Raw genomic sequence first — 17,315 nt, 5'->3', positions numbered from 1 at the left:
GAAAGTTGAGCTTGTCTCCTCTGTACCCTAAGGTTGATTTCAGGTTCATTTAGTGACAGTAGGCGTTCATCCTGACAAGGATTGTGGTTATTATTTGGGGTGAGTTCTAAACCCCCTCAACGAACACCCCAATTTCTTACAATAACCATGATGCATTTCATCCTATTCTATGATTTAATGTGTTGATTATCCGCTTACGCATGACAGAGACGGTTCTGATAATTGTAAGTGGTATAACTAGCCTACCTCATTATAACATGATTGCATCACTGCTGTAGGTCCAAGAAGTGATTTGGTCGAGCAGTACAATGCAATACAGTAAACACAGATGAAAAGTGTCAAATGAATGAATGGGCCTGCTGACAGAAGGGAGGGCCACACTGGTATTACTGACCTATGACAGTAGGTTCTAGGTCACCACAGGGTCCAGCAACTCCAGCATGGACCCCAGACTGACTCCTCACATAGCAAGGAGGCTGAGAAGACAAGACAAACAGGAACTTCACTGAGGAAGGTAAAGACCGCGTGCAAACGCTACAGACCTCTAAGCTGGTAGGCCACTCAGCTGGTCACAAACCCCGTGACATTCTGTTTTCACCCGAAGTTCTGTAAATATGTTATTTATCAACTTTGCGAACGTTTTAAAAATAGAATTGTGATCTGCATTTTACATTTCCTTCCTCAAAATCCTAGGAGGTTAGATGTGTTTGAAAATGGCATGACTGTGTACAGAATATTAGATTTTCACATCCTTGTAAGAAAAGGGCTTCTTCCGTGTGACGTCGGACACCTTTTCTGTGCAACTCCTGACCAGGCACAATCGCCTCTCCAGTACAAACGGGCTCTGTCGCTTTGTTTTCGATCTTGGCAGCAAAACTATTTCGAGCCACCAGCTGCTTCGACATAACGATACTTCACAAAAGAGGAAAGAACAGAAGAAGGGGGCGGGACAAGGAGATAAACTAGAAAGCTGAATCTCTTCAGAGTGTTCCTGACTCACTCCGCACTTCTCTTTCAATATTCACAAAAACACAGCTGCGAAAAGATGGCCTGCCAGAACGCCCTCGTGTGCACGCAGAACCGCCGGATGATAGCGGTGGTGTCTACCGTCGTCTTCTTAATTGGAGTCGTTGTGCTCGCCTTCCTGCTCGCCAAAAACCACCACGCATCTCTGACACCAGAAAACTGGCAGGGAAATGGGACCACTGGAAACCTGTACGAAATTTTTCTGGGCAGATGTTATGAATACATCACAATGATAAACCCTGACGCCGGGTGAGTACCCTCGCAGTATCCGTGAGACTGACAGGAGAGCAGAGCACATCGATTGGTGCTTAGGATATTAAAAATGATGATGACATCCGCTGATGAGTATGACAATAACAATAACGATAATATTTTATATAGTGAGCTCAGACCACACTTCTGCAGTTTCCAAGCACAGTAAATAACTAGAGTCTCAGTTACATATGTTAATGATTTTAGCTGGTGCTATTTTAGAATCTATGGGCCAGTTTATATGAATTGTAGAAAGCAGTAAAATATAGAGCAACTGGACGTTTGCACCATGCTTGCTGCCTGCACACTAGTTAACGGAGAAAAGATGTTAAATGGAGCCCATTTTCAAAATGTGTGCACCACGGAAAACTGGAGCACATTGCACCTGCATCCTTTTCACCGCATTTCTGCAGCCAATGAAACAAACACAGTTGTCTGCTTTTTTTTACATTTGAAAGGTGAAAAATTTGTAAGGAGCTTAGGGAAAAATGTATTGGTGTATTTCTTGTTATGAATGAATCTTAAATAGTCCAAAAGCAGTTGGTTACGTTTTTATAACAGTTTTTCAATACTCTTTCCTTGTTAATAAAATGTGTAATGCACACAGACATTATTTAAAAGCGGAAACGTGTTTCATATATATTTCCTGTGTATTTGTTTCACAAATATGTTATTTATTTCTGCCCCAGTGCAATACTATTTATGTAATATGGCCCAGAGCAAAATCTGTTTGCTCACTCCCTATTGCACAACCAGTCATTCAATAAGACGCTGATGCTCAATCGTGTGTCTGCAGTATTCTCATGGCAAATCTGAAGTGCCTAGCTATGCCCCATGTCTCTAATGTCTCTCTGAGGCCAAATGGTAATGTCATCTTGAGATCTCAGATCTGGTCTCTGTAGTCCATTGAAGGTAGTCACCTGTCACAGCTGCCTTGCTGCAGAGTTGCTGCCACCAGGCCTCGCTTCTTTTCAGATGCCTCCTCAGATTGCTACTAGTTGCAGTTTAGCCCATTCCTGATAGGCTGGAATGCTACCCCAAGTGTTTGCCAGTGTTTAGACATATTGTAAGCATTCTTCCCATCATCATTTGTGTGTTTGATGCCACACTTATGCCTGCCTCCAGCCTGTGGTGGGAGTGCCATTTTTTACCATTTGCCATGTCCTCTACTGGAAACAATCCAACTGTGCCCCTCTCTCCCTAAAACAAAGATGGCAGAACTTTCCTTCTTAATTGTCCGGGAAAATGAGCGATTCCTCCTTAGTGGTCCTTCAAAACCAGTTCTGGGGCCAGCTGCTCTCCCTTTGGGATTGTTGCCTGGCTAACTAGAGGGACATGGCCCAGGAGTTAGTTGCATCTGCCTGTGACATGGTAGGCCACTTTGAAGTTAATTAAGTTCCAGGGCACAGCCCAGATGGTCATCCTGCCTGAGTAACTGAACACCTCCCCACACCCAATACATTTGTCTCAGCTCTGGGAGCAAGTTTGCATGTCACCAAAGGAACTTTTCAGCTGCTGGGTGGCAGTTGCAGGTTATATAAGTGAGACTCTAGAAGCTTTAGACAGGAATGTAACTTTTCAAAAAGTACCCTTTCCAAAATATTTATTACAAATCTACCTCCACCAATTAATTGGCCTTGTAATGAATATCTCAAAAAGTACAAACGTGAACTTTGTGGCTGTTTCCTAGCCGGTTATAACAATATTACATTTAATATTGTAGCCCAAAGCTTTGCCATGGATCAGATAACCTTGCTACAGTGAAAATATCATTTAGGGCCTTTTAAATGCTAAGACATGTTTCACATTAAACTTCTACATGTCCTGTTTTTAAATATCATGCCTTGTGGTCAGTAAGGCTTACTTAGTGATGAGCAATTAATATTTTAACGGAGGGTTTAGGCCTGTCAAAAGGAGTTATTTTGACAGGTCGGATTTGCAGTTTTAACCCGCAGTCAGGCTACAAATAGCAGGCCTGCAGTCAGTTTTGCACTATCACTGTAATGGATCGTACAATGAGTGATGCAGTTCACTAGTGACATTTAAACTGCAGGAGCTGGGAACACTTGTGTACCACATACCAAGGACAAACAGCTAAGATAAATATGTCAATCAGGTGTATGCCAATTTCATTATGCAGGAAGGGAGAACACAGTTAGCAGAGGTAAAGTGCACAGAATTCTACAGCCAGAATAAACAGTCAAGGAAAACATCTGGGGATACACTATAAAAAGAAGGCCATTTCCAACAGGCAAGTCTTGGGGAGTAAAAGAACAGGACATGGCAAAAGGCAATATCTGACCTTCTAAAGAGATCACTGTCACTAGTCCTCCCACACCATATGTCAAGCTATGGGGTAACACCTGAAAGGAAAAAAATGGCAACACAATTCAAATGGCTATTCCTGCACTTCTAAAGATACATCTGTCCCCAACTGTCCCCAGTCAGCCCATACCACCCGTCAATCTGATGTGGGTAACACCTGAAAGCAACAAAAGAGCAACACAGCACTTCTAAAAAGGCCAGTCTGCAGTCGTTCAACACCACGTATCAACCTGATAGGAGTGGGGGGGAGGGGGGGAGTAACAGCTTAAAGGAACAAAGAGTAGGGTGTGGCGAAAGGATATCCATTTACTTTTAAGGAGATTGCAATTTAAGCCCTCTCAGCTACGGCACTTTAGCATTTAAAACTTTAACAGTGACCATCAAACTGGTTTTATGGATTTTCACAAATATAATTTGTAACCTTGGAAGGTCTTGTGAACTGATCCTCCCATGCACTACAGGTAGGCGTGGGCGGAAAATCCGTTTCGCTCGCGGATTTTGCGGATTTTCGGGAAATTCGCAATCCGCGAGATTCGCGAATCTCCCGCAAAATCCGCAAATCCGCGAGCAGCGGATTTTGCTCGCACTGCTCGCACTGTTCGCGTGAGTTCGCGGCTTCCCAGTACAACTTCGCGCCCCGCGAATAAGTGCTAAATTGCAGAAATACGATCTTAGCAAAACTGAAACTACTTACCAGGTTCAAAAGTTCAGGCTCATCATTAGTAGCCATTTCCTGTAGTGCTTCCTGAGGGGCCCCTCCAGAGTTCAGTTGCCAGTTGCAACTATTATGTGACCCTGCTCTGAACCTCAGAATAGTTACACATATGCCACAAAGGTCCTGAATTACAGCTAAGGGAGACAAGCAGGAGCCAGGCTGGAAGTTAAAATCCATTAATCAGCCCCTAATTCATTATTGTCAGTTGGGGCAGGGCAGGTGTTGTAACTAATTTTGCAACAATGAAAGCACTTAGCAAGTGCAAAAGATCACTAATCAGGGCGCACTAAGGAAGCAGGTGCCAGCTAAAAAAATATTCTGTGACACATTAATCAGCCCCAAATTAATTCAGGTCACTTGAGGCAGGGAAGGTGTGCTTTGCTTTGCCGAAAATAATGTACACTGGACAACCAGAGGGTGTGGTGATGAAACAGAGGGTGGCATGGGTGGGCCAGAGGGTGGCATGAGTAGTCAGAGAGTGGCAGTGGTGACAGAGAGTGGCAGTGATGAAGAAGAGTGTCCCAAACAGGCTGGACACGTAGAAACAACAAGTTCGCAAAACTTGCGACCCGACAGGTAAGTTCGCAAATTGCGAAATTGTAAAAACCCTCGCGAACTGGCAGAAACACGGGCGAACACAAAAAAAAAAAATCCGCAAATTCGCGGAAATTCGCGGATTTTGCGGATTGCGAGTTCGCAAATCCGCAAAATTCGCGAACGCGAGATTCGCAAAATTCGCCCATGCTTAACTACAGGACTCTTTAAAGCGATATGGGAGCCACTTAGGCCCTTAAGCTCTTTATTGCTATAAATGGACGCAAATACAGTGACATTCTAAGCAGAACCAGTCCTTTTGTTTTTCACATTCGGCCTGTGGTCCTTGTTTGAAACAATACCTATCAACCTTGAGAAGTGGATGTCATACTAATGAGACTGTTGTAGGGAATTAGAATGTGCTACTTGTTTTTACTTTGTCACAGGACTTTAGCATTTAGCACTATAACAGTGACCATTGAACTGACTCTATGTATTTCCAGAATTGTGACCTGAGACAGTATTTGAATTGATCATCCTTTGCACTATGGCATTTGTGGTGAATAAGGCGTTAATTAATTAACTTTTTTTTTGCATTTCGGGAGTCATATCATGTCAATTGAGTCTGCAGTGCTTGATATCAATCAAGCATGTTTTAAAATTCTTTGTGGTATGACTCTTGAAAATGTAATATATCCTGTGGGAGATCATGTGGGAGAAGAAAAACTTAAATCATACTTAATTGATATTAAGAATAAGTGCAAATCACTCACATTTATAAATAGTACTATATTCATGGATTTCATCCAGAGTCCTTTATATACAATAACTGAAGGTGTCTAGATCTATATATGATAAAATGGGGTAAGTGTTGTCCCAAGCGCAAAATAATATGTGGTCTAGTGTTCTGAATATGATTGAAATTGAAGTAGGACTGTTTTTTACTAATGTGGTGCCACCATGATTGAGATAGGCCCAGTTGAAGGAGTTATGTCAAAACACATCGGGTTTAGTTTTTTGCATGAACTCATTAATAAAATAATGAAGTGAAGTGATCTGTAGTGGACTTGGTCAAATTAACTTTACTATGCCACTGTTTGGGAGAATTAACATATGACGCTTGAGTGAACATATATATATATATATACACACACACACACACACTTATATAGATATGTATAAAAAAGGAAGCAGGGAACTCTGGATACCCTACAACACCACCAACACTTTGAATCTGCTCCCCTCAAATGTCTGTTTCCCTAGTACATTTTTAAGCATAAGATTAGGACAGTGCCATCCATGCTGAGCTAGAGAGCGACAAAGCCTTTTGCTATTTAGGCATAGGCATGGCAAGTTCTATCCATGCTGTGCTTTGGAATGGAAAAATACAATCCATGCCAACCTGGAATGAATAAAAGCACCCCCAACACACATGTTTTGCTCTAGATAGACCTCGCAGAGAGGTATAGCTTTACCAGCTACAAGGGAGCACACTGTACAAGTCAAGACAATACCCTTTCAGGGTTGACTTAGAGAGCCTGCATAAATTATGCAAAAAGGAAGTAGGCAACACTGGGGAGTTCTCTGTCTTAACCTGGGCACTACCCAGAGTTACCTGCTTCCTTTTTTCCATAATCTATGTTGAGCTCCAAGCCTTAAAGGGTTTTGTCTTGATATATATGAATGAATGAATGAAACAACACTTGTCGAGGGTGTAGCTACCGGGAGGCATCCCAGCGCTGAAGCGGAAGAACTGAGGCCTCAAGAATCACTTAGAAAAGAGCCATGTTTTCAATAGCTTACGAAAAGCCATGTGATTACGTTCCTTTCATAGATGGAGCGGGAGGGAGTTCCATAATTTGACGGCATTATATAAAAATAGCCGTCCGCCGCTTCTGGCCCTCTTAATTCTAGGGACGATAGCCATGTGTAGCCTGTCTGAGGGCAACCTCCTTTTCGCTCAATCTGGCTGGACCAAAGATGAAATATTCGCTGGTCCATTTTCTCCTATTATCTTATGGGAGATACATAAGGCCTTGAAGTGAACTCTTTCCCGAACTGGGAGCCAATGAAGGGATTTCAAGGTAGGTTTTGCAGACTGCTGGTTGGTTCTGAATCCCCACAAGAATCTGTGCTGTACAGTTCTGCACTGTTTGTAGTTTAACGAGAACTGAGTTTGGAGCCCCAAGGTATAGGGCCTTCGCGTAGTCCACGAGTCAGAAAAGGGGGTGGTGATGAACAGAGTGTCTGAATTGAGCAGACCACTCATACCCAGTCCTTCCCGTAGTCCAGGCGTGAAAGAATAAGAGCCTGGAACCTAAGCTTTCTTGACTGGAAGGGAAGCAAAGGGAGCACTTTACAAAGCATCCTTATGATGCCAAAGCAAGAAGCCACACCTTTGTGGCATGAACATTGAAGCTAAGGTCTCGGTCCAGCCAAAACCAAAAGCTCTTGATCTCTGGCTTAGGGGCAGGGTCAGGACCATACACGCTTGTCACATGGTGTCCGTTTTAAAAAGAGAAGGATTGCAAAGGAGCATATGCTCGGTCTTGTCACCATTCAGTTTTAAGTGTGAGTGTTTCATCCATTTGGCTACTTCTTCAAGGCAGGAACAGAGTTAGATAGAGGCCTTGTCTGAATGACTCAGTATGTCGGCCAGTTGGGTGTCATCAGCATAAGTCACACTATGCACCCCAAAGGAAGGACAATGTCCGTGAGGGGAGCCATATAGATATAGATATATATATATATATATATATATATTCACTAAAAAAGCCATAGGTTTTAGGCCTTATATAGTTAGGAATTAACATATAAAAAACCATTGAAATTCCTCCTATATAGTTAGCTGGACATTTTATTGATATAAAACCAATGAAATTCGACATATAGTTAGGTGCACTAACTATATATTTCGCGCATCCGCAATCCAATGCTGATGATGTCGCATATTACATCATTCATGACATCATCCAGTGTCTGTGTTTTTGTAAAGTTTAAATATGTTTTACATATTGAAGAATGAGAGGATGTATAAGAGTATGGATGAAGGATTTGATTGTATAAGTGAGTAAGTATGTGTTAGTATATCTGTGAAAATATAAGCTGTTCTGTGTTTAACTGTATAGATGAAGAAATCAAAGTGTGATTGATTCTTTACAGGACTGAGTAGGTGTGTGAGTAACTCCATGGATGAGTGGCAGTGTGTGAGTGTCTGCATAGGTGTATGAGTGCATATGATAGTGTTGCAATGATGAGTGACAGTATGTACGAATGACCTTATGGGTGAATGAATGAATGTGCATGTAGACGTAGGAATCAGTGAGTGGGTATGTAGTAAATAGTATTGGTGTGTCAATAGTTTCAAAAATGATACTCTGTATTTTACACTAGGTGTATTAGAGTGTAAGGAGGTGCATTGTATTATCACATGAAGTATATCATCAGTAGTGTGATTATTGATGTTAAATAAGCTGTCATCAGTGATGTCATCAGTGATGTCACTGACCATGTCATGAATGATGTAATATGTGACATCATCAGCATTGGATTGCGGATGCGCGAAATATATAGTTAGTGCACCTAACTATATGTCGAATTTCATTGGTTTTATATCAATAAAATGTCCAGCTAACTATATAGGAGGAATTTCAATGGTTTTTTATATGTTAATTCCTAACTATATAAGGCCTAAAACCTATGGTTTTTTTAGTGAATTTCATTGGTTTTTTAAAGGCTAATTCCTAACTATATATAGTGTATAACCTATGGTTTTTTCAGTGAATTTCATTGGTTTTTTAAAAGCTAATATATAGATATATAAGGCCAGAAACCTATGGTTTTTTCAGTGAATTTGCAAGGTTTTGAAAATGCTAATTCTATTAGCGGATAACGTTTAAATATGTTAATATCCTTGTGGGACCACCTGAGCAGCCCTAGGGATCCGATTTTTGATGCATGAACGATGGTTGGATGCATGATGGATGAATGATTGTTGGGTGGATGCATGGATGGATGCATGCATGATAGATGGGTGAATGGATGCATGAATGATGGTTGGATGCAGGATGGTTGGATGGGTGGGTGGATGGATGGGGTGCATGAATGGTGGGTGGGAGGGTGGCTGGGTGTTGGATGGATGCATGATTGTTGGCTGGAACATGGATGGATGGCTGGTGAATGCATGATGGATGAATGATTGCTGGGTGGATGCATGATGGGTGAATGCATGATGGGTGGGTGGATGAATGAAAGCTGGGTGGATGCATGATGGTTGGATGCAGGGTGGATGGATGGATGCATGGGTGGATGCAGGTTGGGTGGATAGCTGGATGGATGGGTGGATGCATGCATGCATGAATGAATGAATAATGGATGGATGTATGATGGCTGGATAGGTGTTATTCTGAGGTTTAGAAGTGTGTTTATTAACATGATTTACTTTGGTGAAAACACCACGTTGGATAAAATGGATGCTGTTTCTGTCCCTGTTTTCTACTCCTGTCTTAGCAAGTTATTGGTACATGGGGTTCACCTTCCACAAATATAATAATTAATAAGAAGAAGAATAAGAAGAAATAGAAGAAGACGAAGAAGGAGAAGAAGAAGAAGAAGAAAATAATAATCATGTCAAGTGAGTGAGGTGGTAGACAGAACTTTCAAAACTTCCAACCTGGAAGAATTAATCTTCTTACTTTACGTTATGATTTTTTTCAGCAGAAGAGGAGTAGACCATGTTTTAAGTTTCAGTGATTATTCAATGACCCACAATGGTTTCCACTTTAATCCTATGTTGAGATCCTGAAACACACCCACCTACAAACATTCTCTCATTCAATTATGATAATTATGAAGCACATCTGACGTGACTAAGAGAAAGTCCCGCACAAGCATGGTGGGTACTAATTATGGACATTCATTTTGTGATGCAAACTGTGATGAATAGCTCATGAAATGAAGGAATAGCAAAAATCGAAAAAGCCAAATGGGTCTTGAATTGGCTGCCAACCTTTTGGCTTTGTAGATTCATGTTTTATTTTGTCATGTTTTGAGAAAAAAACGTTCTTGTTGAGGGAACAGCAATTTAAAAAAAAACGGAAATTGTTTAAAAGCAAAAATAGTTTTGGTGTAGTGGATTGCATAAAATGATACTACAACAGATCAATGGAGGAAGAGGGCTGACAGGCTCTTATCAGACATAGTGAGCGAGAGAGAGAGAGAGAGAGATTTTATTATAATCAAAAGGTCTCGTTTAACACCAGACCTAAAGCTATAAAGTGCTTGTAGCTACATAGCATCAAGCAGGATTCAATCCGGCACCCACCACAGGTTTGTAGCAGGTACATTGATGAATCTACTCAGCTGTCACTGTGCATCACAGTCAAAGCCACTAAAAGCTGTCTTCAGGGATGGGCATAAGTATTCCAACTCAAAACGACAGCCTGCGCTTTTAATTCACTCAGCGCATCCCCAACCTGTGACCCTCGGGTTATGCACCGCAGAGATAAACAGGCGCAGCAGAGAAAGGGAGGTGGCAGCCTGTTTGCATTCTTGCACTAATGTTATTACCAGTGCTTTAAATGGGACGGTACTCACAGGTACTGAGTACCGGCACTTCTTCGTTTTATCTCTCTGAGTACCGGCACTTCTCTTACTGCCAAGCAGAGTACCGGTACTCATTAAACGCTGGTGCTGGCGGCCTGTCTCTGACGGCCAAGGCACTTCTGTGAACCTGAGCCGAGCCCCTGCTGGACTATTCAGCTTGGGCTCATCTGCATACCGTCGGGATGTTCACCATCATGCTGTGTTGCAAACAAAGAAATTGAGGCAACCCGGTGACAGCGCTATTAAGAAAGCCGTGCAAGGTAACCAAGTTCAAATGGCTTTAATCACACCTCATTCTTTTGTGTAAGTATCTGCTTATGATTGTCTGCTTGCCTGTGATTGATTTGTGTGAGATAAATACGAGAGAAAGGGGGAGAGATTATAGACACATCTTGGATGGTATTTTAAAGGAAATGTGTTGAATGGTTGTGTGTGCAGGTCTGCTTTTTTCTGTGTCCCTCGAGAATATGTAGCATTGTGCCAAGCAACAGCAATTAACAATATAGATGAAGCAAATATTAAAAAACAAGGAAACGTTAAAATATCACCCACCGAATTTGGCTACGTTGTGTAAGTACCTGCACTATTTTTCTTCCATTTAAAGCACTGGTTATTACTGGAGAAGTATTCACGCATCACTCGCCAAGGCTCAGCTGATGGAATCATAATACCCCTGTTTATGATCCGCGACACGCGCAGCTGCCATTCTGGACCTGGTTCCGCCTGCATCTCAGCACAGTGATCAAACATGGAATGGGCTGAAAATCACAAGATTTCAACCCTGGGGACACCGACCGAGCCTCAATAATAGTGGTAGCCGGAGCCTCGCCGGTCAGCCGCGCCTCGGCTGCCTCACCCCGGGGCTCTAAGCATGCACCGCGGGCGGGGCTCCTCCTCTCCAGAGCCTCGCCAGTCAGCCGCGCCTCGGCTGCCTCACCCCGGGGCTCTAGGTTTGACAACTCTAGGTCGGCAACATCACCCGGTCTCCCCTCGGCACGGGAGAACGGACGGGCACAGCAAAGGCTTCCCCCAGACAGGGGGAAGCGGAAACCACGTCCTCCCGGCCCCGCCCACAACCAGGCGGCGGCCATATTAAGGCAGCTCGGGCGGCGGCGGTGATCTCGGGGGCCAAAACGAGGGGTGGGCACCCTCGAAATTAAAATAAAAACAATAAAATGAAAGAGAGAAGCCCCCCAAGCCCCCCCCCCCAAAAAAAAATCGCGAAAAATCGCGGGGTGCGCGCACCCGTGCGCGCTTATAGATATATAATTGATTTCTCTTCTAATTTTCTCAGGAACTACTGGAGGGATTTACACTATTTAACAAAAAGCGTGATCTGCATACCAGACACTACCATTTTGACAAGTTTGGTGTAATTCCCTTCAGCGGTTCAAGCTGTAGCTGAGTCTAAAGGTCCTATGGAAATTAACATGGGGTAAACACGTTTTGGGACCCCCCTTTTTTCTCAGCCCCCACTTGACGAATCCCCCCAAACTTTCAGGGAAGGAGCGGAGCGGAGCAAGCCATCTTCTTTGGGAAATTTGCGAAGATTCATCAACCAGCGGCAAAGTTATTCCCAATAGAATGTTGGGGATTTCCTATGGAAACAGGTCCTAACTATATATTCCTACTGGCTACCGCCAGTAGGTAATATATATATATATATATATATATATATATATATATAACCTACTGGCGACAGTAGGTAGTTATAGTTAGGATTTTTTTCAATGTTAAATCTCAAAATTCTATTTGGAATAACTTTGGCGCCGGTTGACGAATCTGCCTGAAAATTTCCTCAAAATGGCCTCGCGGCGCTGCGGTCCTTACTTGAAAGTTTGGGGGGGATTTGTCAAGCTGGGGCTGAGATAAAAGGGGGGCCCCAAAACTTGTTTTCCCCATGTTAATTTCTATAGGGCGGTCAAACTCACTTTTAGCCCGAACAGCTGAATGGATTTGCACCAAACTTGGCAAAATTGTAGGGACTGGTAGCCCGATGTGCCTTTGCTATGTCTCAAGATATGTGCTCCAGTGGTTTTTGAGAAATTTAGGTTCAAAAAAATATATATATCTATGGCAGCGCCCCGGTAGGCGCTCCGGGGAGTGCTCCGGGCGCGCCACGCTACTTGCGCACGGAAAGCTGATTGGCTCTCGGGTGTCTGTAAACATTTGAAACAGTCCGGAGCGGCCGCCATCTTGTGTCTCGGTAAAATCGAGACACAAGAGGTGGCAAAAACAAAGGGGCAAATGACCATAAGGGGGCAGAGTAGACCCCCCCAGACCCCCTAGGTTTGATGTGGGGGCCATAAAAGGGCCCCGCTGGGAAAATATATATAATTTTTTTTCGATTTGCATGGGGGGAGCGCCCGGTGCACGCACCGGGAAGCGGACCGGCGAGCGTACCATGAGGAAAAAAGAATGAAAGAGTTTTTTAAAAATGAAGCCTTTTTTTATAAATTGGAGGTAGTTCTAAAAAGAACTGTTTTTTTAATTCTTTTTGTTGTTTTATATTTTTTTTATTATTTTTCTGAACATTTTTTTTTGTATTTTTGAACAATTTTATATTTTTGGGGATTTTTTGAAGGGAACAAAAAAAAACAGGGAATTTGAAATGGCTCAACAGGAGCCAAAAAAAAGAAAAGAATTACTGCTTCTTTTTCTTGCTGCATTGGTGGTTGTCCACAGCATTATTTATTAGGGTGACACTAAGTTTACCATAACATAATGTTTTGCCACAGAAAATGCAAACAAATTTGAGTTTGCCAAATTTCTGTTGAATATTTGGCACCATTTGGCGTCCTTCAGGACAAGAAAGTGAGTGCTCATTAGAGGAGGTGCTGGCCACAGGGGGTGGGTTGTTTCGAAGTTCCTGTACTTCAGCCTGGGCTAAGTTATTGGGATGCCACCTCTCCATGTGGCGGATCATGGTAAAATTACCAAAAGAATATTTCTTTGTGGGATTGCCCCTGGAGAGGACTTTGCCACAAATAAGACAGGTGACTTTGGGGGCGTTCACCTTTTTTTGGTCTTCAGGACAAGAAAAGAATTGCCAAATAAAGTGCACTTTAATGTGCCTTTGTCTTGGTTCTTCAGGCAGGAAGCGCCTTGGTTGTTCCTCCTCCTCCTCTTCTTCCTCCTCTTCTTCTTGTCCTCCAAGAAACTGTGGTGGTGGACCTTCTTTTCTTGGTGGTGGTGGTGGTGGTGGGGGTGCACCAGGTGCAGCTACAAGTGATGCCATTGTTTGCTCCAAAATAGCTCTTGCTCTCTCAATGAAGAAAGTTAGAATGAGGAAAAAAGGAGGGGGCTTTCATTATTTGGAGAAAAAAATGATGAGAACCAATGAAAAGTGTTATTTTCAAGTCACATGACCCGATGCGCTTACGTTACGCGCTCCGGCACGCTTACGTAACGCGCTCCGGGCCGCGCTGCGGAGCGCTTCCGGGTGCGTTTACGCAGCGCCTCATAAGACACATCGCGCGGCTACGCGATACGTCACGCTTACGCGACACGTCACGATGTTGTTTTCGATCACGACATTGGCGCTGACGGGACGCTTCCCGGTTTGCGCTCCGGGGCGCTTCAAAATACTACGCTTTCTGGGGCGCTCACCGGGGTGTGCACCAGGAGCGCTCCGAGGCAAATTTTTTTTTATTTTTAAAAACAATCTAAAAAAAAAAATTCTAAATTGAAAGGACTGGTAGCCCGATGTGCCTTTGCTATGTCTCAAGATATATGCTCAAGTGGTTTTTAAGAAAATTAACTTTGAAAAAGTATATATTGGGCTACATTGGGCTATATATATGTTAGAGCCCAAATGTAGCCCAAATGTAGCCCAATGTAGCCCAATGTAGCCCAAAGATGGCCACCAGAGACAAAAAAATACAAATGTAGTCCAAATATCAGCCAGATGTAGCGTAACTATAGCCCAATGACAGAATGTACCAGAGTGTTCTAGAGAACAACTAGAGCGCTAACAGTCTTACTTATAAAGTGAGACTTATAGTTAGGAATTACCATTAAAAAAACCTTTGAAATTCACTGAAAAAACCATAGGTTTCACACCAGTTATAGTTAGGAATTAGCATCTAAAAAACCTATGAAATTCACTGAAAAAACCATAGGTTTCACACCAGTTATAGTTAGGAATTAGCATTTAAAAAACCTATTAAATTCACTGAAAAAAACATAGGTTTCACACCAGTTATAGTTAGCTGGAAATTTTACTGACATAAAACCATTGAAATTCCCACGTTATGGTTAGTTGGACTCACTATAACTTGCGCGCCTGCAATGCACTGCTGATGACGTCACATATTACATCACTCATGACATGGTCAAAAAAAAAATGTTGGTTTTTTTCGATTTGCGCGGGGGGAGCGCCCGGTACGCGCACCGCTGAGCGTACCGGGGAAAGTACCATGGGGAAAAAAGAATGACAGATTTTAAAAAAAATTTAGCATTTTTTTGTAAATTGGAGGTAGTTCTAAAAAGAACTGTTTTTGTAATTCTTTTTGTTGTTTTATATTTTTTTTATTGTTTTTTGGAACATTTTGTACTTTTTTGGCTTTTATGAACAATTTTATATATTTTTTGGAATTTTTATGGGGACAAACAAAAAACAGGGAATTGTAAATGGCTCAACTGGAGCAAAAAAAATCAGGAAAAAATTAAGGTTTGTTTTGGCACTTGTGGTTGTCACCAGCACGGTTGATGAGTTTAATACTTTGCTCACCATAGCAAATTGTTCTTCCACAAAATTTACAAACGATTCTGAAATCTCAAACTGGGTTTGGATGTTTGGGACCATCTCCCTTGTCTCTGGACCCGATGGAGTGGGTTGTGTACTTTGGGAGGTGCTGGGAGAAGATTGGGTAGGGTTTCTGGTCAGTTCTCTGACCTCTGCCGCAGCATAGTTGTTAGGGTGCCGGCGTTGCATGTGGCGAATCATGGTGTTATTGACAAAAGAATATTTTTTGGCAGGGTTCCCCCTGGAAAGTACAGTGCCACAGATCAGAAAAGTAACCTTTGGCGCATTAACTTTCATAAGGCCCTTTGGGATTTTAAAAAACTCCCAGACAATGTGCTCCTTTGGCTTATAGGGGGTATTTTCTTCAAGCAGGAACCGCCTTTCCCCCTCCTCCTCCTCCTCCTCCTCCTCCTCCTCCTCTTCTTCTTCTCCACCACTGTGGTGTTGTGGTGGTCCTTGTGGTGGTGGTGGTGGTGGTGGTGGTGGCTGAGATGCTCCTGCTGCTGCTGCTACTGTAGCCATTTTTCAATACAAATAGGTCCAAATAGGTCTGCAAACAGGTCTTCCTCAATCAAAGTACAAAGTGAGAATGAGGAAAAAAGGTGGGGGCTTTCATCATTTGGAAAACAAAACTGTCCTGAACCAATGAAAAGTGTTATTTTCAGGTCACATGACCAGGGCTTTCATCATTTGGAAACCAAAACTGTTCTGAACCAATGAAAAGTGTTATTTTCAGGTCACATGACCCGACGCGCTTATGCTACGCGCCCCGGGGCGCTTACGTAGCGCGATCGTATGCGCTCAGGTGCTTCCGGGTGCGCTTACGCCGTGCGTATTATGCGGACGCGGCTACGCGATACGTCACAATGATGTTTTCGTTCACGGCTATAGCGCAAACGGGACGCTCACCGGTACGCGCACAGGGGCGTGCCGCAAGACTGCGCTTTCCGGTGCGCTCACCGGTACGCGCACTGGGAGCGCTCCAAGGCAAAAAAAATATATATACATATAAAAAATAGTATTATATAAATTTACAATATAGGATTCATTATAAAAAATATTATATTTGATAGCAATAGAAATTTGTTATTAAAAAACCTTTCAAATTCACTGAAAAAAACATAGGTTTGAGGCCCTATATATAGTTAGGAATTAGCATTTAAAAAAACCTATGAAATTCACTGAAAAAACCATAGGTTTCACACCAGTTATAGTTAGGAATTAGCATTTAAAAAACCTATTAAATTCACTGAGAAAACCATAGGTTTGACACCAGTTATAGTTAGCTGGAAATTTTACTGACATAAAACCATTGAAATTCCCACGTTATAGTTAGTTGGACTCACTATAACTTGCGCGCCTGCAATCCACTGCTGATGACGTCACATATTACATCACTCATGACATGGTCAGTGACATCAGTAAATGAGTAGGGTGTTCGTAGGGTGCGAAACTGCAAAAAAAAGAAAAAAATAATTAAAATAATTTAAGTATATTATAAACAATATAAAATAATGAAAAACCTATTTTATGTAAAAAAAGTATAAAAAAATGTGTAATGTAATTTAAAAAAATAACATCGAAAAATAAAAAGATTAAAAAAATGTAGTTAGAAAATATTTAAAAAAATATTTACAAATTAGCATTTAAAAAATCTTTGAAATTCACTGAAAAAAACGTAGGTTTCAGAAATGTTATAGTTAGGAATTAGCATTTAAAAAACCTTGGAAATTCCCTGTAATTGAATGTTATTTGAGATGTCATCAGTGATGTTACTTACCATGTCATGAATGATGTAAAATGTGACATAATCAGCAGTGGATTGCGGGCGCGCGAGTTATAGTTAGTACAACTAACTATAACGGGGGAATTTCAATGGTTTTATACGAGTGAAATGTCCAGCTAACTATAACACCCCTGAAACCTATGGTATTTTCAGTGAATTTCTCAGGTTTTTTAAATGCTAATTCCTAACTATAACTTATCTGAAACCTATGGTTTTGTCAGTGAATATATATATATATAAATAGAAGCATCTATATTGCGCGATTTGCACAGAGTGTGGAAGTTTACAGTTTTGCATTTTTAAAACATTCGCATAAGGCAGTTTTT

General features: G+C 42.0%; 1 protein-coding gene across 3 annotated transcripts in view; it reads left to right on the top strand.

Moving 5' to 3' along the window:
- The first annotated feature begins 692 nt into the window (after positions 1–692).
- The window catches only part of LOC147725392 (ADP-ribosyl cyclase/cyclic ADP-ribose hydrolase 1-like), a 355,077-nt gene continuing 338,454 nt past the window's right edge, over positions 693–17,315 (top strand). Inside the window, exon 1 of one of the 3 annotated variants that reach the window (XM_086964521.1) lies at positions 693–1,275. In XM_086964521.1, coding sequence (XP_086820647.1) covers positions 1,046–1,275 — 230 coding nt within the window. In that variant the 5' untranslated portion in view covers positions 693–1,045. The remainder of the gene's footprint in view (positions 1,276–17,315) is intronic. The other 2 variants (XM_086964520.1, XM_086964519.1) reach the window with 2 other exon arrangements.

This window comes from Lissotriton vulgaris, chromosome 3_2, assembly GCF_964263255.1.
Source record: "Lissotriton vulgaris chromosome 3_2, aLisVul1.2, whole genome shotgun sequence".
NCBI classification, from domain to species: domain Eukaryota; kingdom Metazoa; phylum Chordata; class Amphibia; order Caudata; family Salamandridae; genus Lissotriton; species Lissotriton vulgaris.
This window is presented reverse-complemented; position numbering and strand designations above follow the sequence as displayed.